The sequence below is a fragment of the Diorhabda carinulata genome, chromosome 1 (genome assembly GCF_026250575.1).
Source record: "Diorhabda carinulata isolate Delta chromosome 1, icDioCari1.1, whole genome shotgun sequence".
Taxonomy (NCBI): Eukaryota; Metazoa; Arthropoda; class Insecta; order Coleoptera; family Chrysomelidae; genus Diorhabda; species Diorhabda carinulata.
In genome coordinates this window covers 9187946-9215846 of record NC_079460.1, presented here as the reverse complement: position 1 = coordinate 9215846, position 27901 = coordinate 9187946, and the positions used below count along the sequence as shown (strand labels likewise).

At 32.1% G+C, this 27901-nt stretch overlaps 1 protein-coding gene across 5 annotated transcripts in view; it reads right to left on the bottom strand.

Annotated features, from left to right (window-relative positions):
- LOC130901914 (KN motif and ankyrin repeat domain-containing protein 2-like) overlaps positions 1-27901 on the bottom strand; it is a 51415-nt gene that overhangs the window by 9279 nt on the left and 14235 nt on the right. For 2 of the 5 annotated variants that reach the window (XR_009060338.1, XM_057813603.1), the window contains exons 3-7: positions 23769-23977; positions 17055-17223; positions 14105-14295; positions 3126-3935; positions 1426-1799 (exon numbers count right to left, since the gene is read on the bottom strand). Coding sequence is in view for 4 of the 5 variants with exons in the window: in XM_057813603.1 (XP_057669586.1) it covers positions 1426-1799; positions 3126-3935; positions 14105-14295; positions 17055-17223; positions 23769-23977 (1753 nt within the window). In the remaining variant the exon portion in view is untranslated. Of the gene's footprint in view, positions 1-1425; positions 1800-3125; positions 3936-14104; positions 14296-17054; positions 17224-21913; positions 21932-22579; positions 22721-23768; positions 23978-27901 lie in introns of those variants that run through there. The other 3 variants (XM_057813625.1, XM_057813616.1, XM_057813633.1) reach the window with 3 other exon arrangements.

The following is a 27901-nucleotide window of genomic DNA, read 5'->3' as shown; positions in this document are numbered from 1 at the left end:
TATAACTTTAATGATTACTTAATAAAAAAGGTACAAACGATTATAATGTGAGATAAGGTCAATTTTAAGAGAAATTGTTATATTTATATATATTTTTTATAATAAAAACATGATAAATCAACATTTTTTTATAAATTTGTTCTTTTGTTTGTGTAGATTATGAAAAAAAATATTACAACTTCATGGGATTATTTGGAAAAAAGTTATCAACAATTATACGTGAACGAGTGCATTTTCATGAACGTTTAAAGCACTGAAACCACTAAAAGTTTTAATTTTTTTTTATTCCCATAATTTTTTCCGTAAATCCGCCATAAAAACGAAGATTTAAAAAAAAATTCATCTAAATCGGATGATTTTTCGCGTTTCTAGAGCCAAAAAACGAGGGGACCGCGAAAGTATAAAATTATCTGTAACTGTTTTCAAAAACAGAATAATCCAGTTTCGTTATTACTTTTTGTAACAAGAGAAATACATTTAATTCAGTAAAGATTACTAGAGTTGTTAATAATAACATAGCAATTGCAAGATATGGCAAGTGTTTTCTTTATTATTTGTATCATTTACAGATTAGTGTAGTCACGAAATACAAGTAATGATATTTTGAAAACTAATGAATTTTTCAAAATCCTATTAGTTACAAAATTTCAATGTTTTTTGTCTGTCCTGTCATAATTAACTAAATTAATTGACAAAAACGATATTCTATGTTTCAAAATGCCAAGTAATAATAAGTGAACTTTATTTAAGTTGTTACTAAAGTAAGTTTATTAGAGAATTTATTTCCTGTTATGTATAACTATATCAATACTTCCATAACAAGAACATTTATTTTGGTTACTGATTCATTTACATCTAAATTTGCTTAAGCTTCGGATTTTCTACATATTTTTTGGATAATAAACGCTATTAATTTGCAGTCAGTGACTGGAATGAGTTCTTCAATTACTTTGCATACAACAATCTGTAATTTTTTCTGGTTGCCACTCGTTTTATACCCATAATTTTTTGTTTCCAGGTATCTGGCATTCTCTTTAGATGCTTCATCAACTATTTTTTGCCTACTTCTCCGTGATTTCCAATTTTATTACTTCTTTCTACTTTTTGTCACTTTATATATTCTTTTCCTGGCTTACAATAGTGTAACGAAACAAACTATGAAAGGATATGGGTACAATAAACCGTTATGAAAAAGAGTCTAGTTTTTAGAAATTGTTAACCAAGTCATTATTATGCTTTCATATACTCATTTCACAAATTTATTTCCTCTTAAATAATTAACAATTTGATACCTGTTCAAATTGAAGATTACACAAAATAATTCAATTAAATGTTTTTAATAGTTTCGCCACATCGTCTCCCAAAATGTTCTCAACAATAAGTACTTAATATTCCATATTTAGCTAAATTAACAATACAACGTACCTTGATGTTTTATCGGTGGGCGAATACACTTTGGTATAAGTATCTTGCCTTCTAAACTTTCTATTTTCTACAGGTGTCGTGGGAATTTGAGGGCGCGGTATTCTAGATGGTGTTGGACTACCTCCGTCTTTTTTGAGATTCTCTTTTTCTCTGTCACACTTTATGCAAATTGTTAGATCTGCAACAGTATTGCAGCCAGTGTTAACAGTTTCTAATTTTTCTTCTTTTGCCTCACAACTAACATTCTTTACCACCGTTAGATCTTTAGTATCCGTGAGTCTGGAAACTGTGAATTTCTCGTATTGTGTATTTTTATCCACCATTTTCGGTTGAATTTGGCATATTTTAGTCGAAGACGGTTTTTGAAGGTCCGCCTAAAATTAATTGATTATGTATCACGTTAAAATAGTTTTTTATTATTAAATAATGTCCGTAATAGTACCGATTATAATTGTCTTAAAGATGTAAATTGTAAGACGTAAGTGATATAAATCTAAATTAAGAAAAAATAGAAAATAAATGTAGAAAAATATAGTTATGATGATAACCAATAAATGATATTTCATTTGATTAGATATTCAATGTTCAAAATCTCCTCCGCCTCTCATTTAGCAATGTTCAAGTTTTTTGTAAAATGCTGCTTCCGATGAACTAAACCCAGAACCCATATAAAACTCACCTCAAAACTACAACAATGTTTTCTAAACCACATTTTGAATATAAACTACTAAAATAAAATAACTTTCACTTGTGTTTTGGTTTTCAAACTAATCGGATGTATGTGGCTAACGACAAATCAATTAATAACTGATTAAACCAGTTTTATAACTACATATTGTGGTCATTTAGTCTAAAAACAAAATATACAGGGGTCAAATAAAGATTATGAAATTTTAGGACTTTCACTTCAGAAAACTTTCATCCATAGCATCTAGAGTTTCGCAATTTAATATTCCAAGAAGTATGTGAAATACCTCTAAATACCTCACCACTAAGTAAAAGATTATATTAATAAGAAAAGATTATATTCATAAGACAAAACCTATACTGTCCTTAAAACCTTACCATTATATACTACTCGTTTCCAAATAATACCCATCTGCATTTTTATATTTCTGTATTAAAAATTAATCGAATAAACTGTAGAAAAATCCCTTTGCCTCGACTTGCTATTTCAAAATATAATAGATTGGCAGATTTTCTTTCAAGTTGAAGGATTCTCTTTGATAGAACGTGGTCCGGCGATACTTAGTAGACGCCATAGAAATATAGTCATTTTAATCTGATTAGACAGCAGAGCTGTATATAAGCAAAATGTCCCACATAAACTGGTGAGTGATAACTGCAAAGTTCGACTCATTTCGAAACCAAGGCCACCAATGGGTTATCACATCATCATAGAAACTGTCTGTTCGCAAGACTGTTTCTATGCTCCACTTAAATAGGCGCTAAATTCGACTGATGACTGGTCTTTTAATCAGGCAACGTCATCTAAGACGCTATCTCTATGGTACAGGCATTACAGTTTGCCGCTGGTGCATATAGAAAACAAATACATATCAAGTTATTAGTGCGTACCTAGCATCGTCATTTGGTAGTTTTAGGTGAGACACTATGGGCTTATTAGGAAGCCTATGTGCGCAAGAGTTCATGACCGTCTATCGTTGTAACTATGAGCAAATAAAAATTGCAATTCTTACCTGACATGATATATTAATATTAGTTGATTCATATTGTGATGCTATCGTTCGAGTTCTGGCAGTAAAGTTGAGTCTATCATCTCCCATATTGAAAGATTTACTTCTTGATGTAAGTGATGCTAATGATATTGGAGACGTATGGCTATCTTCATGGTTCTGAGGACCTACAGCTACTGATCTTTTCAATTTGTTACATTTGTCGCAAATAGTGTCGTTAATAGTATCGTCTGAACTTCCTATTGAGTAACATTCTACATATTTTTGAATTGAAACATCAGACAGCTTAGCTTTTGCTAAAACTCCTCTTTCAACTAAATGTTTGTTAGTGTCTAATGTTTGTGTATATGTACTGAATTTGGGTGTAACAATTTTCTGAAACTGGAACTGTGTGCCAATGTCTCTGCTTCCTTTAGGAACCAAAGTTTGAGTTTCTTTGTTGCTAGTAGTAGCTTGTAATAAGCTTTGATTTTTCATGAATTTAACCTTTTCGTGTAGCCATTTATCTGCAAAATCATTTTCTGGCGTTGCCGTTGAAACACTTTTTGTATTTGGAATTTGATTCCCAACTCCAATATTTCTGGTTAATACGCCACACATTACTCCAAAATCTTTTCGTGGCGGCGGCGGAGGAGGTGAAGATTCTTTTTTCATTGAAGTTTCACAATTATTTACTTCTGTGAAGGAGTGAGATCTTTGTCGGTTGTACTGTCGACTATAATGTCCATTAATAGTATCTAGTTTTTTGTCTTCATCCGACCTGATTTGGCAGAGGAGTCGACGATTTTCTTCTTTAAGAAGGTACACTTGCACCTGAAAAAAAAAATTCCTGAATAGGAGCTGAAAAATTGTCAAATATATATTTAAAAATATGAACTTTTATACATCACAATCTTTATCATCTAATTTGTTTAATTTAGAATATTTTATTTGGACCAATTCTTACACATGCGGCATAATAAGTGTTACCCTATGCTTCTATAAACATTTAATGGGATCATTTCTTACACATGCGGCTTCTATAAACATTAAATTTTCATTTGAAAGGCTCAGATCTAAATAAGTTTATTAATGAGCAACATCTAAATATGCTCTAAGACTATCCGGCTATTTAATTCCGATTTATGAGTATAGAAATAATAATATGATCACTTAGAATTTTCAATTTCTGGCGGATACTGAAATCAATGAGGATTATACCAATATCTACAGTTATAGTGGTATACCTTCCCATTTACTGCGAATGTTGGGTTCCCAAAAATCCAATCTAAGATCTGGATTGACATGTGTTAGCTTCTGAAAAAAACCTTTTCTTTATGAAGACACCTTAGAACATCTGTACTTTCACTCCACTTCCATTCAAACAATAAATTGTTTAACGCCTCAAGTTCTATTTTTTTTTATCTTAAGAAATAGAAGAAGGTAAATAGATGGAAATGTGGTCGTTATGAAAATATAACGGTCTTCATCATTATATTCATCATTCCATGACAAAGTTGTGAAAAGGGGATTGGATACGATGCTACTGCGATTAAAGCACATTATATCCAATCAATTACATTCAATACATTATAGATGAAATGGTTTCCACATCAGTAGAGGAATTACATTTTTAAGTAAATACGGTCACTGAAGCAGTCGTTATTCATGTTGAAGTCTATTTATCGAAGGAAAATAGTGAAACAAAACTATGATCAGTGCATGATCATTACGTGAACAATCAGGCGAAACGGGCGCGGCATCGTATTATACTGCAGTGAAATTATTTGTATTTGTCTTGTCGTTGTTGCGTAATTTTATTAAACATGTTTGACACGGAAACAGCTGATGAGGTTTTTGATATTAGCTACACTCCGCCCAAGAAAAGAGTTAAAAAGCTTCATTTTAACAATAGAATTGATGATTTCGACAGGAGCGTCATCAGAAGAATTGTGCATAATTTTTTCTTTCAAAAGGAGTTACCTAAAGCTCTGAGAGTAGTTAACGAAGATAAGGACTTGCTGGATTTGAAAAGATTAACATTTTATAATGTATTAAAAGAAATGGGATTTGAATACAAAAAACAAAGAATGAACAGTTTCTTATTAGAAGAAGCAGAAATAATTATGTGGAGGCGACAATACCTTAGAAAACTTAAGAAGAAGAAAGAAGAAAATGATGGAAAAATTTTGATTGACATCTACTTATAGCACTTTTCTTCATATTTGAACAAAAGATAGCTCCAAAACTATAAAGCATAAATGAATTTCTTTATCTTTATTTATAACTTCTCACTTAATTGTCTAATTCTAAATATCAAGTTATTTGAGCTTCTTCCATTTTTAAAGGCATATTATAGATACGTAGATAATCGAATATCTTTAAAAAATATACTATATACAGGTTATAACATTTTACTAACACAAGTTGGATTCAATATAAAATCATTACAGATTTGTGTACCTAGCAGTTTTATAATTTTTTGAAATAATACAAACAATTTAATTCCATAAGTGGGCTCCAGACTATGAGGTATGGCTATAAAATAACTGTGCGCCTAGAGGGCGGGGTGGGGTAAAAAACGAGTAGTAGTTTGGAATCTAGATATCTTGTCTATGCACGTCCCAAAAGACGTTTCCGTCACTATTATAGTATTTGAGCAGTATCGGTTTGAAACGAACGTGTTTTTTTCTCGTGCCGAAAACCATGTGCGACGAAAAACAGGAGCAGCGTATCAATCTCAAAATTGAAAAAAACTCCTACTGAGTATTTTGAATTGCTGCAGAAGGCCTATGACAATTCTCTATTTCATGCGCGTGTTTTTGAGTCGAGTAACCGCTTTAATGAGGGCCGAGAGAACAAATCACAATTCAAAGCAATGTTGATCGTTTTTTTCGACATTAACGGTATTGTGATGACTGAGGGTCAGACTGTCAACCAGACTTACTATTTGTCAGTTTTAGCAACACTGCGAGAACTAGTTTGTAAAAAACGACCCGAGTTGTGGAAGAACAATTCGTGGATTTTGCACCAGGATAACGCACCTGCCCATAACGCGCTATCTGTGAAGCAGTATTTGCTTTGAAAGGGACCTGATTTGAGTCGATGGAAGCAGTAAAGCAAAAAACGGCAGAGCTCCTAAAAGCCCTCACGACAGAGGACTGCTTCGATCAATGGAAAAAACGTATGGAAAGGTGTGTGGTGAGGGCAGAGGAATATATTGAAGGGGAGCATTCTAATGTAGAATAATTTTTATAATAAAACCCTTAATAGCCAGACCTCGTATATAAAAGAGAGTAGTAGACTAGGCATTTTTATATTATTTCTAATTCTCTCAATACTTAACAATAACTATAACGAAAAGTGGACTAATGTGTGATTGTACTTACATTTAAAATATCTTCTTTTGGAATAATATTAATGGATAAGAATCCATCTAGAATAGGTATATGATATTATATGATATGCAATTCATCTATTATATGTATAATTATTTCGAATTTACGAGAAGTATGCAAAAAAAATGTAAATGTCATTTGGAGCACCCTCTATAATCTGATTCACTTAATTATTTTTTTTTGTTATTCAAGTATTTACCTGATTAATTTGCTAGATGCTACTTTTAAATTCTAGTCACTTGAAACTCACCTGTAATTTCAAAATCAAGTTTCAACAATGTGTGTATAGTATATTACTGAAGCGAACTTCATAAGTAGAGCAAGCAATAATTTCCCGAGAATCCAATAAAGGCATTTTTTAAAATGTCAAATCAATAAATACATTTTCCGCCCATAAAAGATTTACCGGAAGTCAGATTTTTACAAGCCCGAAATATACAGTAATGATTTGGACAAGATACAATGTATATTATGATTTTTAAGGTAACATATACACTGCAATCCAAAGAAACTGTGTTCCCTTTTCTGGCTGTCGCCAGGGAATACACAGTTTCAATAATTTTAACTCGTTACTTCACGTGGCGTGGTTTATTGTATGTTTTCATTTCATAATTGTTATTGTTTAGCTTAAAATGACTGCGGTGTCGATTTTTTTGCAAAAAGGAAACAATTAACTTGTTTCTTGTAATTTATGCGGTGAATAATATAAAACCTGTGGAAATACTACAACTTTGGCCACTCATCTGAAAATAAAGCATTATAATGCTCTAAAAATTGCATTAATACAACGTATGTTCCCAACGAATTAAAACAATATTTGGAACAAACATTAATCGAGCGAAAATCACACCCAATAGAATTTTGGGTGAATTGTCGCCATTTCACACTAGTTCCTCTTTGTAATAGCTTTAAAATATTTGATCTATCAGGCTTCCTAAATATCATCTGAAAGACTTGCTGTTCCAGGTAATAGAAGCAGGTTAACTGGAGAGCCTATTAATGAGCGAGAACTTTTGAGGTCTATACGGTGTATGAAGCTTTTTGGATTGAATGTAGCGAATATTTCCAGTTAAGCACGCCATTATTTTTGGCCGGAAAGAGCGTGCAGAACACGTTTGTGTATTCCATATGAATAATAATGCCGCAACAACGTAAATCGGAAAATAGATCGATTATTCAACTGGTCGACTTTAGTTGTTTATAAGGCGATTACGAAGTATTACAAAGTTTCTTTCGTATGTAAGATTATTATTAGTTAAATTGTGTAATCATAATTTTTTAGTTCCCATTTTTTTAGAGTTCAAATGCATCTACTGTTTGTTCTTTTATTAATAAATTAATTGTAAAAGAACCTCAATCAATATCAAACCAAATGTTTGTTGTGGTGGATCAATAAAAATTGAGGACCAATAATCTTGTATAGAATGGATGTTTAATTTTGTACTGGCTAATAAAAGCAAATGATCAATTCAATATACTGAAGATAAATAATTATTATCATCAAAAAAAGTTCGGAATATGAAATGCTCTTATAAAAGAAATATAACTAAACTTTATGCAAATAAAAAACAATTATTCAATAAAAATTACAACTAAAATAATACACTTACATTTTTTGTTTTGCTTTTAGACATGTGACTACGCCTCTGGTTTTTATGAAGCCAATCATATGTTTTGACTGCAATATATATATATAAGAACACTCACGAATAATTTTCGATACTTTGGCTAAACCGACCAAAAAAAATATTCTTTAAATATGATGTTTTGCGAATTTTCGATCGTACTGTTCACTACAACTCATTGAATAATGAACAAGGAATGATTCATAGACTATTTACCGCCAAGTAGAATAGTTACTAAACCGTTAGGACTAAGGGTAACATCAACTGCACTCGCCTTAGGAATTTATTGATTTGAGAACTTTGAATGTGAACTATATTGATGTTATTATTATTATTATTATTATTTCTATGAAATAACACTTTCATGGAAACAACGTGAAAAGCGAATTGTTACTTTTTGGGTCGATAAAAATGAAGCCTTGCACAATATAATAACGTGTTTTTATTGTTAAAGAATATTTCAGAAATGGTGAAAGGATAGAGCCAAAATTCGAAAATAAAGTTGAAGTAGTGGTAAATAGAGCAATTGAATAGTTGGTGATGCTAGTTTCACTGGTCGTCCAAAACAAATTTTAATATAGAAGTGTGAAATTCGATAACTACCAACAACTGCAAATTTCAATAATACCTCCACAGGGTATACTAAATGTAAATATACTTCTCCATCCTCACACAGTTCAATTGGCACAGAACTGAACTCTACTCATCAGTACAGCGATGAATGTAGTTTATTTGAAAATGATAGTACAATTTTTAACAAATAAATTCAGAAAGCTGTCAACCTTCTTAAATTAAAATTGTAGATTAAAAGCAGAGAGAAAACGGAGAATAAACTTTGGAGCCTAGGTGTAAAAGATGATCAAAACATACATGACTGTTACGATTATTCCGATAGGATTGATGAAACAAAGAAAAAGATAACCATGCAGAGATAATCACTTTTTTCTAGTAAATGAGGAAAGGAAAATCGAAAGAGGAAGATATCAAAACAACTTATAGTAGAACCGGATAAAGAAAACCTTTACTTCCGAATAGTAGAGGAAACAAAAACGCCGCAAGAGGTAGCAACCAGCGAAAATAAAGTACAGAGTTATATGTAGTTAGATACATTTCAAAATAAACTGCTGAATACATATCAACAAGTGAATTTCAAAAAAAACCACATCATTGGACCATATATGATGCTATTCACGTTACGAACATCGATATGGTTTATTATCGCCATAAGATAACACAATTCTATATCTGCTTCACCAAATTTTATAAATGTATATAATTATAAATGATTCGATTTTTATAATGGTGGATTGTATGGAATGTTTTCTCCTATAAAATGTTCAGGATTGTATGGAATGTTTTCTCCTATAAAATGTTCACTACTATTTATCTTCATTCGCCACAAGATGACCACAAATTTCGTTTATTAAAGGCACCAGAACAAAAACAGACAATTGTTATCGGGAATATCTTCGTTAAAGCGTTTTTATAAGTAAATTATTTCTTAGTAGATAAATAGAGAAATATTAATCTGAGTAATTCATCGTTGTGAACAGACTCTCTCAACCTGTCATTATTACTAAAAACTTGTGAATATTAACTTCAATAAATTTGAAAGATTTTGATGAAAAAAGTTTGCATAATAGACATTCACATCTAAGTTTTGTTTTTTGCGCATAGATTTCCGTTGATTGTTGAGAAACTATTGTTAAGTGTGCAATACGAATTGAAATGGTACTGGCGTTGAGAATGCATTAAGGACGATTATTGATTGTGGTAAAAAATGTTAATTGGAATGGTTTTGGTTTATTGTAACCAAAACGTAGATGAATTTCATTTGGCATTGCCGCTTTATAACATTATTAACAGAAACTGGAAAATAAGTCTCTCTCCATAAAAATATTTTTTTACATGATTTATAACTTTTCATAAATATTAGACATTTCAATTTGTCGTTTTTTAACAAGACTGATGATGAAATAATTGAATTCAACTGCAGGGTATCAGGTGTGATACAAAAAGCGAAAAACAAAGCGAGAAGGTAAAATACAATTTATGTTGAAATATTTCAAAGTACTACACTTGCTAGCAATGCATGTATGTCCATTTTGAATCCATGACTAGATCGGCTTTCATTTGTTCTATTGTGACCTTTTACATCATATCTTATTTTCGGCCAGAACCAGACAAATGAATAATCTGATCTCAGCAGAAAACTAGCGATTAAAAAGCGCAAACCTTCCAGTACCCCCCAAGTAAAATTCATTTTTTCATATTTTTTTGATTCATCAACTGACTCATTCACATTTCTCGATCACTGGCACTGAAAGTTACACCATCGACCGATTTGAGCATTTCGTGAGTTTCTTTGACACTTCTTCTCAGCTTGGAACAAAACTCAATACGTTATTCACAATCAATTTTTCACCATATTCACGGCAATCACGATTTTCTTAAGCGGACTGAAAAATCTAATTGTCTCAACATATGACGGTATAAAAAGGGAATACAATACTTTTACGTACACCCGTTCTTCGGGAATAACTACTAAACATCACCCCATTGTCTTCGCAGCAGTAGTTGGAACCATCCTCGTGGACATCTTCTCCAACAATTACCGATTTCATAAACTTGAGTTTAACGGCGGCCACTGCTCGCTTCGCCCTTTCCCTCCTTTTTTCTGTGGACAGTATTTCGTTGATCCTGTGTGCCATATCATGCCAACTTTTTTTGTCCCTACTCATGGTCGAGATCATGTTCTGTTTTATCAGTGTCGTTCTCATTCTTGTTATCATGTTCGTTCACGATGCATTCCATTTCTCGTAGTAAAATATGGTGTACTCTGGTGTATCTTGGACAGAGATTATCGGTCTACGTTAGTCTAAAAAGTAGTCTAGTCTACGGTGCCCGTTTCTATCCACATTTTTTCTTAAGTTTAAGCTCTTTGTTCCCTAGGCACTAAGATTAATTACTATTTCATTTTATTTTCCATGCTGTCACTATTGTCTGTCGTGCATATAACCTGTGCTCAGTGTCGAACTTTTCTATTTGAGTTCGCCCTCCGACAATTAGGTCAATTTCGGGAAATTCTAGTTAAAATTTGGATTGCTACTGATTATATTGTTTGGTAACCGGCGGTAACGCGGATCAAGGCCTTTCTCAGTTATTTGTTTGAATTTTTTTATTTACAATTACCTTCCCCAAATAGATTATCTATACAGTAGAACAAATTACACAACATCGTAGAGCAGTTTTCTCTTTTTCTTCCTCGAACCTCCAATATTTGGCAACAATATGATTTGTTCCATATGAATCCTGTAATTCATGTTGTCTTTTATCGCCATTTCGAAATATTTTATTTCCTTTATTGGTATGATATTGGATACCGTCTAATTCGAATTTATATCTAAGGCTTCGTTCGCTTTGTCCATCAAGTATGAGATATGCTAATTGAAATAGATTCATTGTAATTGCTGTTAGAAAAATTGATTTTTCGATCGGAACTCGTAAAATCCAAACGAGTTCTTCGAAGTAAAATTGTATGGTAACAATTTTATTCCAAGTTCTTTCTTTTCTTATTATATAAACAACAGCTATGGTTGATTCATTATACACAAAAGAATGAAGAAAAAACCACAAATAAATTCATGAAAATATAAATATTATATGTTCATTGGTTCAGAGATTTATATTGTATACAGTGAAGATCAAAATTGCATATTAAACGTCAAGAGAAAGGATATAAATAAAATCGTATTTTGTATATAAATTATACGCTTCTGAAATGAAGAACTATTTTTCATTATTCTTTCTAAAGAACGTAAAAGGGTTAGCAATGTTTTGCCAAGATAAATCATCATTATATTTCTTTATTTTTTTATATAACTAATATTATTATGTTTCACCTTGACATGAAACAAAATAATGTCCACCAGTCTTTAATAATCTTGTCCATTATCGACGGATGAAAATTTACGAAGCAAAACTGAATTTATTCATTATCCTTTCCTCAGTCTTTTTGTTATCTAATCAAAATAATTATGTATTTTTTTATAATTTAAACATTATTTCTTAATAAAGTGAAATTGCTACATATGTATATAAAAAATCACCGCAGATATTCATTTAATTAATAAAAATACTTGTTAGATACCTAGCAATAAATTATAAATATGCAAAAATGTTGTGAAATTATTTTATGTTCTTTAAGATTGATTACCATATTGAAATTAGTTTAAAATGAATACCATTACAAAATTCTATAGTTAGGTTTCAACTTTTGATAAATTTCATAGTACTAGATAAGAGAAGGTAAGAACCAAAAACTAGTTTTAGATGTATACTTTGCTTAAATTGGTACTTACAAAAGAAAAACGAAAACTCGGAAAAGTATCTTCTTTTAGATCGATAAACTTGACCCAGCGATGCTCCAACTGCTCAAGTTTGAAAACAAAAAAAAGTCGAACTGGAGAATACGGTAATGGGGCAGCAATTTGTAGCCAATGTGATTTATTTTGTGTGCCGAATTCGGCATAGTACAACCCTGCGACTGTTATGGCCTCCTCTAGGTAGTAAATGTGATTAGAAAACGGTGGTTATATACTCACGCGATATTTTGAAATGCCTAGCGTCTCAGCTATTTCGCGCACTTTCAATTAGCGGTTTGCTAATACGAAATCGTGGATTTTTGTCACGTTATCAACCAATCACCATATACAATATCCAATTGATCTGAATAGAACCAAAACCATCACCCCACTCCGCTCTTTCAAGTCCAGTATTATTCGAGAAGCTATCGAAACAGAGAAGCGTCCAAACTGTCTGAACACAAGGGATAGCCTGAGATTACCGGCAATTTGGAAACACCTTCTTCATCCACTTCAATACTATTCCGACCAACAATAACATTTCCTCTAAAAACCCCCGAAAAGCCACACATTTATTATCCCCCCCGCCAATAAAATACTTGCCACACGCGCCATAAACCCACCAATAGCTCCCCTATAATTTCAAGATCCAGGCGACTAGCCCACCAGTTAGAAATTCCAAGGAATAGGCAGATTGAGGCCACGAAATCGGATCACTTCTTACCAATGAACGAATAACCACCCCATCTCCACCCTCCTCATGATAATGGCTCCAAAGCAGGAGCCTAAATGTCAAAAATTTCGAAAATTCCAACGCAGGTCAACCAGTAAATCTAGTTATTTTGTTATCAGAAGATGGGATGAAAAAGATATAATCTAATTGAGACGCTGTATATTATATAAGAATTTGAGGTTTGTTTGTTCTTATTATATCATTTGTAGTGACAGCAGCGTCATTATATGACTCGTACTGATGAAATTTAAAGCAATAAGAAGTAACGGAAAAGAAATTATGAAAAGTATGGTCCCGCAATAAATTTTCATAAAATAAAACAAGTAAGACGAAAACATAAATAGAAAATTATTAAATTATTAAAAATACAAAGTTAGCCTAAATTGAAATAGTATGTTAAATTAAATCATGTGAAAATTAAAGTTGTAAGTAATGAAGGGGATGAAAATTTTACTTTTATGACTATGAGTATCAAATAAGAAAATTCCGTATAATTTAATCTCGCACTTAAAGCATGTTGAGAGGTAATAACATAAACAATAAGAAATAATTATAAAAGTTTCACTCTATAAATTTTAGATGCGCAGTTTACTGAAAATATGCCGAAAGTAGAGTAATAAAAATATAAAAGTGTACCAGGTAACAAAAAGTTATTTCTAAATTTAAAATCTAGTATACACAAAATGTTTTACCTGAATATTTTATTCAATGTTGTTGTTGTTGTTGTTTTAAATGAGATAATTATCATAATTCTTATTTATGTGCAATTATTAACGTAATACATTGTATAATATACACAATATCAATATAATAATATATTTATAAGAATCAATTCAGACGATAATTATACTTAATATAATGCATTCATTACAAAATATCTTACCTTAAGGTCTGGAACTAATTTAACTTGATCTTCTAATTGTTTAGTTCTCTCGAGACTCAAGGCCATTTGTTCTCGTATCTTCTGCAAGGCTAAAGGGCTCATTCCGCATGATTCAATGGTCACAGTATCGAAATCGTGCCTCGCAGTCCCATCATGGGCTGAAGGTAAAACAGTCATGGTCGGACCGGAAACTAAAGAAATCTTTTGTGAATGTTCCGTACATAATAATGCATAGCAGTCTTGGTAGCTTATAGAATAATCAACAATATCTGAATCAACAAAAATTATCTTATCTATTAGATAAATTAATCGTCGTAATAACCAAAACCACATCCATAAAAACACACTTAACAATTTCACTTTGTTCAATTTCTCCATTCTTTTTTGGCTACTCTCCGGCACCTCTCTCTATAAAATGTTTATTTAATCTAACTTAGAAGTGTAATAAAGTGCATTAAATCTACGCATGCGTTTTAAATGGTAGAGTGAACAATTGTTTAGGTTCGATGCACACGTTCAATTGAAAGCGCCATTTGGAACATCACTACAACTCTTTGACAGTAGAATTAGTCACTCAACAAAAAACTAAACGATACCGGTAAACAAAACGTTATGGCAATTACTGTCTACAGAGGAGACGTAGAATTAGATCTTCTCTAACAAAGTTGATGATTGGTATCATTAGAATATAATTTAGTGGTTATTATTATATGTAACTTAGCAAGTCGACTAGACACACAAAATTGACTGCCTCTTTATCAAGTGCGATCATTTCAGCAATTAACGCATGGTACTTTTTTGCCTTGGGGTCATCATAATATCCCATAGTTTATCAATTTCTGCACATTTTTCAAGAGTTAATTGTTTTTTTTGACGATGAAGGTTTATTACTTACATTCGTATCTTGATTTGTAGTTTCTTGCCCCTTAGGGAACGTGGGTACCAACTTATGATATTCTTTATTGTGTTTAATTTCTAAATGATTTAACATTCCAGATGTTGTCACCTTTCTTCCAACGCCACCACGAGAAATTTTTATTTCGCACAGTTAACACACGGCACTTTTCGGATCATTTACATCATCCTCGAAGTATGCCCATATAGGCGATTTTTTTTAAAGGCCATAATCGATTTCTTTATTATTAAAGTACGTTCGTAATTATTTAATTGTTTATTTGTTAAATTTTACACTATCACACACACAAACAGATCAAAACTAAGAGAGCACCATAAACTGTACTTAACGTAATACGATGTCCACGAATGAACTTGTCGAAACATGCAGTGCGTTAGCAATATACCGCGATACATTAGAACAAAACAAAGGAGCCCGAAACAATCACGTCTATACAAGTTTTTGGCGAATACTTTTGGCTATTCGGTCAGGGTCCTCGCCGAATATTCGGTATTCGGTATACTGCCGAATATACTATTCGTTGCGAGTCTAATCATAATATATCATTGGCATATGCATACATATACATACATTAGGTTTTAAATACAGTAACAATATCTTTGTTTTCCTTATACAACCTGTTTACTTTATGATGTTGCAGTTTTTATAGAGACAATTTCTAAAAAGGCTTTTTTATTTGTTCACAGCAAATTAGAAATTTCCAGGAAATCGAACATTTTGGAAAAAGCGATAGTGTATATAAACGATTCTCTAGCACCAGGAGAGTAAGTAAATAATTTAATGTCAAAGTGAACATATCAGAATAGTGAAAAGTGAACTAAATGGTATATTTAAATTTTTAAATTTAAATTAAATTAGTATGCTGAGTATTAGTGAATAGTTTTTTAATAAATGTTAGTGTATACATACATTACGTAAATAAGACACCCCACCCTTTAAATATATAACGAGGACTACAGTATTGTACTTGGTTAGTATTATTTGTAATATTGTTTTAAATAGGTTGGTAGAGAGAGGATCGCCTTGTCTTAGTCCTTTTTCCAATATAATTTCATTCGATAAATAGTATCCCATTTAAATTCTATTGATTGTATTAGTCAATCTTATTTTAATGAGTTTCCTCAATTTTTTCGGTATTTCTACTTTTTCAAGTGCTTCATAAAGCGTTTTCAATAGATACGTTAAAATGGTTTTATAATAAGCTACATTCATGATGTCTTCAATTGCAACACATTATTGTGACATAAATGTACCGATATTTTGGATCTTTGCATAAAAAAGTTTTTCATTTTCCTTTCTAATAAGTTCTAAACAGAGATAACAGGTATACGAATTTTTCCTTAATCTAGCGAAATATTAACAATCCAGGTTTTTTTGAAAGGATTTTGCTTATTTTTCCTAATTATGGGAAAGTGACAAATATGGAATAGTGTCCCTAAAATGGAATACCACCATTTTTCGGAAACAAATACTCGTAGTTGCTAAAGACAATCATGTTCTGTCTCTTTCAATCATTATATTCGCGTACAGGTTTCGACTTGGCAGTGAGAGTGTTTTGTTTTGACACTGTGAGAAAAGTTTATGGAGTACGTAAAAAGTAAATATTTCTTAATACGTAGTTGGCCAGGAGAGGGAATGATTTATTACTCTACACTTTTTCCGAATGGAGTATAAATATATGTAAAATAAGACTTTCAATAATTTGACCGCAGCTGTATGATTGATAATAAATAAGAATAAAATAATTTTATTTACAATATCTTTTTTTCTATAATAGAGAAACATAATGGTATTCCTTTTGGTCACTTTCCTCTAATATATTTTGTATTAAGTTTCTTGGCGAAACGAAAGATTAAACCAGATATGTTAATATTGATTTATAAAACTATTTTCGAAAATCGAGCAAAATGTATTGGCATTGCTTACTTAGAATGAAAGTAAGCGATCTACAATAAACATAAATTTTCCAGTTTTAGTATGTATATTTGACTCATTTGGGTAATTTAGAAAACAAAAAATAAATAGTTTACTAACCTGAGACGGCAGTAACATCTGGCAAGTTATTAGACAATTTGTTTTTAGACCTTTGAAGTGTTCTTTCAAAATCGGAAACAGCATCATCGAACCCATCGGTTTTAAACGGAAATTTATTTCTTGTAGTTTTTGTTGACACCGGCGACAAAGAGTTTTGCTCCTGTATTGTCTGAAAGAAACAAAATATCACACATATTCCCACATAATTTATGGAAAAATATCTTATTTAGACCGTTTAATATTTCTATTCTTTAACAGATGTTTTTGGTTTCTAATGTATATGAATAAATTCTTTGAATTTTCGCTTCATTATATTATCTGACGACTTTATAAATTAAGTACCACATGGATATCAGAAAACAATCTATTTAACCAATGAAGACTTACTTTCCTACATTGTTATAAATTAAGTTTTAATATACGAACCAGGAGCAATTATATATAACTATATTGGAATTTATGAAACAGAATTTTGAATTTTGTTAACCACAGATAGATTTTCCATTCAATTTATACGAATCATTCCTAAGAATTTATTTAGTTATTTATCGTATTGATGACATCATAATCTATTATCCAAATATCGTTTATCCTACGTAAAAATTATCACATTTATTATAAGGGATTCATATACGATACCATTTTTTATTTTAGGCTACTGATGTATGATTTTAAATTCATATTTATGAAAATAATTTGATAGCTGCTGAGATTTGACCAAAATTTATAATAACTACTATTAGTATTGTTTATTTTTTGGCTTTTTGCATTTTTTATCCTTATGTTATTTATCATGCTTTAGGATATTTTCTTAGAAAATGGAAAGTGAATTTCCCTATTGCAAGAAAACCCACACTTTCGGGAACTTATTGGCATCAAGTAGGTACACCCATATTTCAGCTATTTTCCAATATAGTCACCGCAAGGATTGAGAAATTCGTGAATAGTGCCGATATGTGCCGGAAAAACAATCTCATGCAACAAGGATCGTGATATTTGCAGAAAATTATCACTCAGCTCCGTAATTGATGAATGACCTTCCTTCATCACGCGCTGCGGTACCAGTTCAACAAAATACTGATTAATAAAGGACAGTCGCTCCCTGCGCTTCAAGTAATAGACACTTTGACGGCTGTCTACACCATGGATGCACGATCAGCTAACTCTTGGTATTCAGCCCATAGATTTCAAAGAGCTGACGATGAATTTCAATTCGCGCAATGCTTTCAAGAATACTGCATTCAAGAACTTCATAACCCATCTAACCTCACAGGCGGAGTTTCCATTTCGGACCAAGCTACTGGCAGGAGGCGGGACCTGTTTGGCTGGCATATGATTGATAAGCATTCGCAATTGTTGTGGCTAATTAACTTTACTTTTAATAATTTTATTTAATTAATTACTTCTAAATTGTATAAGAATTAAAATTATTTTTTTTCTTCTCTCGTTTTAAGTACCTACCACATATGTGTCACCCATGAGAGTTAACTTTTCGGCAACCTTGAATTATTCACCCCGAAATATTGAAAATTCAGCTGTAGTGGCCTCCTAGGATAATATAAATCCAATTCATGAAAATAGGTGCAACAAGAAAAACGTTGAGGACACGGAAGGTACTTCTGGCCTACTTTAAAGTGGAATCAATGACGAAAAAGTCAGTTTATGGAGCTATTATCCGATGTTACGGTGTTGTTAGTAAAAACTTGTTGACAGAATTTATTTAGTCACCTGATTGCTTTTTTACAAATAAGTCCGATCTTCTGACTGTAGAAAATAAATATTTTCACAAAAGCTGGGAAATGGGAAATATTGGCTTTTGAAATATCAATTTGAGTGGCGTAGAAATAACCGAAAATTTCCAAACAAACAACCCGAATAATGGAAAAATTTCGATGCAGGGGTACGAATGAAGAAATTCCGTTAGATATAATTTCATAATTAATATTAGGAAGGTTGTCTGAAAAATTTCCACTCTCTACTTGAAGATGTCAGCACTCATATAAGTTAGGAAATATATTTGCACATGCTTTGAGAGAATCTTACTTAAATTACAGCCATTTTGGACGCTTAGTTTTTATTTTAAAATCGATAGGTGAAGATTTTTCTGAAAATAGAGAAAATTGAGTGTCGAGCTGTCCTTAAATATTTGTTTTTAGGCATTACGTAAATGAAAGAGGAATTAGAAATTGTGAATTGAGACTCTGCATTATCATTTCACGACTGTAAAATGTTGGGTTGTACCAGCTTGACTGACTGAGATCATTCGGAATAGTCAAAACTCTCAACTGGAACTGGACTAGCGTTGGATTAATTTTAGGTAGATAGAAGACGCTATCGGCATATTAAAAAACGCAGATGCCTTATATTGACGGAAGAATTATGCATGAGTAAGATGTCAAGAAAGCGGATGGATGGAAAAAAGCAAAGACGGTTTCATCGACAGGAAAAATGAGGGTCATCGTTTTTTGAATCACGATGTTGTGTTCACCGTCTATCTTAAAAGAGTTAAAATAATAACGAGAGGCATTGTTGCTTGATAAGGGAAGAGGAGAAACTGCAAAAAGCCACCGCAGTTGAGAAAAAGAAAGTTCTTTTCGATCAGGGCAACACTTTCTCACACTTTGGTGATTGCCATGGCTAAAATTCACGGATTGTACTTCAAATTTATTAACCATCCACCATATTCAACAGATGTAGCCTGTTTCTTAACCAGTTTTTAAGGGTTAAAAAAATTGGAGCATCACTGGAATAAGCGCAAAGATTATGTCTTGTTTCTTTGTTAGGTCGGAAATTTTTCAGATAACCCTCGTGAAAGAGAATCAACTTAAATGTCGTCATTTTCATATGACAAAATGTAGTGATACGGAAGATTTTAGCAGTTTAAAAGAATGTTCTTTCAAAAGAGTAAATGCGAATTCAATTTGTTGGAACTCGTTGTTTGATTATTTTTTTTTGTTTTTGAAATGAAGCTCACATATTTTTAATGTTAGTATCAATATTAGTAAGTTGATATTTTGTTGATTGTTTTTTTCCTTGTTTGTTTTATGTTCAAAATTTAAAAGTATAAATAATGTAATAACAGGTTCAAGAATAATATTAAAACAGTTATTCAAAACAAATGTGTTTACTTATTTTATAAAAGTACCAGAAGTCAGACAGCTAAAGTTAGTTATCTACGTATTATTGTGCATGAAAGTTAAGCCATATACAAGGGTTAATTTTTTTATAAATAAAAATATAATCATCAAGTCACATTATATTATATATAGAGCCACGCTAGAAACTAACAAATCTGAACCTATTGGAGCGTGCCCGAATTTGGGAGAGTATCACAATGGAGTGTATCGAGCAATCAGTAATTGAATACTGAAAATTTTATTTCGAGTGATACGAAAAATGTTGACAGACGTTTATTACTGCCAAAAAATTTCCATTAGTAACCTTGAACTTTGCTAACCGTATTTTGGATACTGAAGATGTAATATCGTAGATTACCTGCAAATGGGGTCACCATTACAGGTATTTATTATGCCAATTTAATTCCAAAATTGTGTCAGACTGTGGAAGAAAAACTTCAGGGAAAGTTGCACAAAGTCATCTCTTACTCAGAATAATGCACTCAGACACATGGCTGCCATTGTAATAGCTCAGGGGGCGAATAAGTTGAGTCACCATCTTATCTAGATTGGGAACCCAGCGACTATCGGATGTTCCCACAACTTGCGCAGAAAACGGTTTTCTTCGAATATTTCAGATAAATCAGTGATTGCTGAGATTGAACTATATTTCGGTCGAGACGCATTAGAAGTACTAAAAAAACTATATTTCAAAAAATACTGTTGTCTTTGCTAATTTTTATTTTAAATGGATCAGAGACACAGCAAAGGGATCAGCCCTTATATTTGCAACCCTAAAATTTTTAATTTGAAGTAGATATTGTTTGGCTAAAATTTGTCTTTGGATACAAGAAGGGGGTTTTCATTGTCCCTCCAGTCACATGTATAGAATATAGTAAATAGAAGATGAATGAAAGTTTATGATTTGTTGAAAGTCATTTGTTAAATTAGATATTTACCAAGCTCTTACCAAGTATTTCACTGTTGTGAAATCAAATGTCCCACTTGTAACAAACGAAAGCCGCGCCTATGTCTAACATTAATTATTTAATTTCAACTATTAAAAATTTTATTGTTCTCAATATTTTTTTCATATTTGTGTCTAGTAGTTTTTCACCATATTATTCAGTACACTAATAAATTATTGTAGGGTAACTAATACATCATTTTTAGTAATTAACAAAATGCGTATTGATTTTACCAGACCTTGAAAAGATCTCACTTAAATCAACAAACATAGTAGGCCAAGTTGTAGAGCATTTTTGATTTACGAAAAGACAGTACATCGATTGGGCACTTATATAAAATGATGAGCTGAATGACGTATCTGTTGTATATTCGTATTTCTGATGCTTAATATTAATAACAATTTTTTGCAATAAATGCAGTTTCTGTATTTTATGCTTTATGCTGCGAAACTAACAAAAAGCATTTGTAATTCGACGACCTGTAGATGTAAAAAAATCTACAAAATGAGAAATATGATACTTAGATCCTGAGAAAATTGGGTGTTGTTTCAAATTCATAAAACTGGCCGAACGATCGTTCGGTGAGGTGTTTGTATATTTCTCAAAATATACCGCAACTATTTAAACGAAGCAAAGGATCATATTTCTTTGGTCGTGTTACCTCAAAATATAAAAAAAAGTAGAGAGAAAATGGGAGAGTTCATGTTTTTGGAATGGCCCTGATGCAGAATAGAAGATAGATTAGGCAAACCATTCAGTTTATGAAGGAGCTGACCAGGTTACATTTGGTGATAGAGGAAGCGTCGAGTAAGATTTGGGAGTTGTTGCTTGGGTGTCGATAAAAAGCGCTGTCTAGTATTCCAGAGGGTGTTTTTCGCTGTAGCATTGCCAGATTCGATACTATGGATCACTTATCATGCTTGGGATGGGAGATGCAGATGCAGCACTTGCATTGGCAGTACCTAAGAATTGAGAAAAATATTGATCTATCACTATATATACAATTATTATTATATATACGATTGTACTTCAAATTCATCTATGATTCTGCGTTCGGTCAATTTTCGCGCTAAACGAGGATTTTCTAGTTTCAAAATATAAAGATGAAAAACGCGTTTTCTTGCAATACATTGTTATCAACTGGAGTCCAAAACATTTGATCATGTTTTATATAATCATAATCGGTTGATGCTAGTTTCTGTCACACAGTTTTAATCCTGTACAGCTTGGCCTATTCGTTTTCGTATCAACTAGAAATCAATAAACAATTTTTTTTCACTTCAAACTACCTAATATATTTGCGTGTTAAATAAATGAACAGAATTCAATGCCGGTCTCTATTTAACTTTGAACTAACTAAACTAATTCATTGATTCAACAGATTGAATGAAATTTTACAATTTTTTTCATGAATGAGTAATGAAACATTACTATTACTGACCTTTTGCAATGTAAATTCCACAAAAACAATCTGAATATTAATTTTATAGCCACAATACCTTCACCTATTAATTTAATATGTGTACTAAAGAGTCAACATATCCACATTACTTAAATAACATTGTACTTGTACCCGCTACTAGCAAATTTATCTTTTGAAATAACTGAAAGCCCGCAGTTAGTAGAATCCTTACATTTAAATGTTTATTTATTAGTATATGTGGGTTTTTTAAAAATTGTTGATATAAAAACTGCACATTTGCACGTTCTTAGTTATTGGAAATACCCAATATTTTTTTTATTTTCATTTCAACTGATTAATGGGTAATCCTCACGAAATTCCGAAATTCTTATGCTTGGAGTTTATACAAAAATCCGAAAAAGGAATTCTATAAAATCCACATAACTATACCTAAACGTTTCACATAAGATTTCAGAGCCGTATAAATAAATAAATAAAAATGCATAACCGTAATGTTCCTAACACCAATCCCCCACTGTGTCCCAAGTACCAATTTTATTTACTAAATTAGACTTCAGCTGACAATTCGTATAGATTCCAGCGAAAACTATTGTTGCAAATATAACGAACAGATTCAGGCAGTAAATTTCGGAGGTGCAAGACAATAAGTTACACTACATACAGGAGTATTATATTTACGTGAAAATGATACTGTAAAACTTTACACATTTTGTTCTCTGTCTGAAAATAATAGACACGATACAATGGCAGTATGGGCACACTTATTACCAGTTTTTGAGTGGCTTTAATATCACAATCCAAACATTCACAGAATACACATGCTTAGTGATAGTCCTGTCAACCAGTATAAGAACAAGTTCATGTTTCATCTAGTATCTCATCATATAATTTGTTTCCGGGTGTGACATATTTTGCGTGGAATCCTGATGGCGTAGGTGGCACATTAAAAAGAAAAGCTGATAAAGCAGTGGCTGAAGACAAGGACATCGCAAAATTGAAATCTCTCAAAGAAATTTTGCTCCAATAAAGCTATTTGAAGTTATCACTGCTAATATCGTCAAAATAGAAGACTTAGTCAAACAGTCAACCATCATTGCATTTCGTGGAACTCAGAAAATTTATACCAGGGGGTATAAAAAGGGCCCAGTTCACGTCTGTACTTCAAATGTAAACAATTCACTAGATACTATTCTAAAATAAAACTTACTGTATAGGTGTGCTCAGATGAAGTGATTAAGGGGGCTGTAAGTCCCAATAGCACTTCCATAGAATGTCGTTGTTTTCTTCTATCTTTTCTTCTTTTAATGGAGCCGGTTCGATTATCGGCTTCCTTACTGATGGATTCACAATAACGAACGAAATCCAAGTCGATATGGTAGCCATAGGGACAGCAGTTACACTCATACCAAGAATAGCCTGAATAAATAATAATTATAATCGGAAGTAACATTTTTCATAGTAGTACAAAGAAAATGTGTTTAAAAAACATCCAAAATTATAACAAAGTTTGGATAATAACCTAAAGGTGTTCCTTTAAAATGGTTTGTGTTTTACCTTAAATCTAGGAAACAATTGGTACGAGTTAATTTAAAGTTTCAAATAAATTGGCAGTTGGCAGTGGTGTACCTAGGGTTCAGTTTAGGGTCCAATTCTTTTTTTTTATTCGTTAATGATGCCACAGACTTACGAATTAATGGTAAATTCACTTTATTCGCGGATGACACAAGTGTAACCTGGAGTGGTCCAGGTATAAGCTTTACATTCTACTATGGGCAAAGACCTCATTACTAAGTCCTGGTCTAACGCAAACGGTCTCTGTTCAAGCACTTTAGTTTTATCCTACAAAGCAGCTTTGCAACCTTTAAAACTCAACAATGACTTAATACGATCCTCAAATTTCGATCAAGTTTCTTGGTCTACATATTGACGGTGCTCTTCAATGGTCTGTACATGTAGAGATCTTGGCGATAAAATTATCCTCAACTTGTTTTCTCCATTAAATCTGTGTCTAAACACCTCGATTTTCGTATTGCTTTAACAACTTATTACACGTTGTTCGAATCGCATCTTGTTCAATCACAATTAAAAATGGCAGATATATTTAATAAGTGCCGAAGATTGACAAAGGAATTTTTGGTTGAAAGACCTTATGATTCTAATTTTTTTACCCTTTTTCCTTATGAGAGGCCAAAAATCCTTTTAGGTTTAAACATCTAGTACGTGATAGTGGCTGTAAAAATTCGAAGCCAATTGATGGGTTTCCGGAGCTCCAGCCAAAACTTCTTTTATAACGTTACTGTTATTTATAGTAAAACTTATTTATTTTAAACAATGAGACACCGCTAAAGAGTCCTGTGTTATGTTTTCTTTCACCGTATTATTCACTCCTTCAAGTAATAATAGAATAACAGTTCCGTTTCGCGTGTGTTATTAGTGATTCCGAATCATTTATGACAATTATCGGTTTTTTATTTGGTTTCCTTACGCAATATCAAAAAGTTTCAGTAGAAATTGAATTTAATTAGTTATTTTCTACGTCATTGAGCGCCCGTCATTTTCCATTTGTATTATCCCGATAAAATATAATGTTGAACCGATTCGTAATATGTGGATTACAGCAATCCTGTAGTAATACATAGTTTAGAGTAATTTCAGATTTTGTTAATAGTCATTAATGTGTATATAAGTTATCACCAGATAAGTATCAACTCATTTATTGAATTTGCTGCTTTCTACATTAATCAAAGTAGTTCAGACTTGTCTAGAGTGATTAATGTCTAACCTAGCCCATATCCATTCATGAGCGCATTACGTTGGCGTCACATTAGAAAGTACCCAAATATTTTCGATCAAGCAAATAATTTTTCTATAATATAAATAGAGTATTAATTTTACATATCGGTAGACAATTATAGACAATAATAGGTCAATAATTATAATGAGATTAGTTTTGTTCATTTCATTATTAGAAAAATTTCATTTCCGAACGTAACACCATGTAGTCAAACCAAAATAACGTTTTTGTAACGGAAGAACTTAATAGTTGCTGTGGAACTGGAGCGTGCAACATTGCGTGTTTGCATGATGCAATTTTTAAACTTGAAATCATAGGACCACACTTGCAGAGAACAGACAGTGACGGTCAACTTCGACCGGCATCATTCGGTAGGTTTTAAGAATTTTTTATATTGAAGAAAATTAGTTTGCCTTTGGCAACATCTGATTTCAAAACCCTTATTTTTCAAACTTCGTGTTATGTTGTCGATTTTCTTGTAAAAGTTCTTTACACATTGAGTTTTTTGTCAACTCTATGGGATAAAAAAAATTTCAATAGGGTTCTAGAATTCATTATTCTTTCTCATTATTTTCTATGAGAAAAACTCACAATTTCCTCTGTTATATCCATATTGAATGTTTTCATTGAGAATATGGATAGATGATTGGCGTACAAGCAAGGGTTGTTAGTCCTTGGTACTATTCTTCATTTTTTTTTCATCCATCTAAGACCTTTGATAAGATTAAGAAATGAAATTTGGCACAAAGAGAATTACAGTGAATAATATGAGTGGTCGGATTGTTGATAGAAATTTCAAATTAAAACCAATCGAATTAATTTAGGATCTCAGATCATTTCAATATTCATTCCAAAGTTTCCGATATCAACCTGAAAATATCAGCTTTACCAATATAAGTTGGAATATATATTTACGCGTGCGTTAGAAGAATTTAGCCATTTTGGACTCTTGACGATCGTATAACTGAGTCGATGTGAAGATTTTTCTGCAAATGGAAAATGAAGCTCAGTGTATAAGGATTCATTTATGATGGTGAAATTTTGGGCAGATAAATTGAAACGTGGCCTTCGGGACCGCAAAAAGTGCGACAACCAGCGATATCATCGAAAAAGTTCACCAAATGGTACTGGACTTCACTCGATATAAGATTAGAGAGATAGAAGAGGTAATTGGCATATCAAAAGAACCCATTTGCCGTATACTTACTGATAAAAGAATTATGCATGCGTAAACTATCCGCGCGTTCGAACGAACATGTTTTAGGCCTTATCTACGCGTTTTAAGTAAACAGAGTTTTTCGCGTCGATTCATAACTGTAGACAACACCTGGGTCCACCACTACAATTCACCTAAAAAAGCAAAGATGGTTTCATCGACAGGAGAAGTGATGGTGGCCGGTTTTTGGGTTAGTCATGGGATTGTGGTGATCAACAATCTTCAAAAAGGTAAAAAAGTAAGAAGGGAGTTGCTTGTTAAGGAATGAAGGGAGAAATTGCAAAAGAGCGACTACATTTGAAGAAAAACAAAGTGCTTTTCTTTTAGGAAAATGCACCTAGGTGACCACCATGGATAAAACTTCACTTTGGATTGGTTGACCACTCACCACAAGATCTGGCATCCATCGAGATTATCCTGTTTTCCAGCTTTAAACTTTAAATTGAAGGAAATAGATTGTCATCAAACGATGACGTCGTATACGTAAACGCGTATTTTGAGAAGACGATAACTATTATTTGAAAGGGTTAAAGAAGTTAGAGCATCGCTGGACTCAGGGTATCTACACTTAGGAAGAGACTATGTTGAAAAATAAAAATGATGTGACAAAAATGTCTTGTTAGTTCGAAAATTTATATTTCTGATTATTATGTTTCTACTTATTCGATATAAGTATAATGAGACAAATTTATTGCAAATACATATAAGAGATAATTCACGTAAATAAAAGACAAAAAAGATACGATAGTTGTGCCGGATCTAATCCGAAGATAATTATTAATGCGCATATTTCGAGATTATACATCAGATAATCTTATCTAACAGCAATTCTTATTTTAAAAACTTCTACTAATCATTTTACTGACTCCCTGAAGTTATTAATATGATATATGTAAAATGTTTACATAGTTACGAGGGTTGCTACTTAAGTTTTTAGATATGGTAACACGAATGTGAATATGTCAAATCTGACATTGCCATCTTAAAGTTTTTATTTTTGATGGTGGATGTACTCAGAACGAGTGCTATTTGAACTGTCTACAGATATTTGAAACATTCATCTTGGTCAAAAAATAGAATTAAATGGTTCTCTGAATTCAATCGTAGTCGCATTTCGTTATAGGATGAATTTCTTGAAGGTCGTCGAAAATCAGCTGTTGTGCCAGAGATCATCGATGTTGTGCGTCAATTGATATTGCTAGATCGTCATGTGACATACCGTATATGTTCAATATTGTATTGGCTGTCAAAAGATTTGTTCGCGTTGGATACCGAATAATTTGACAATCGCTTAAAAAAAGCTTGTGTCGATTGGTGCAAAGAAATGCTG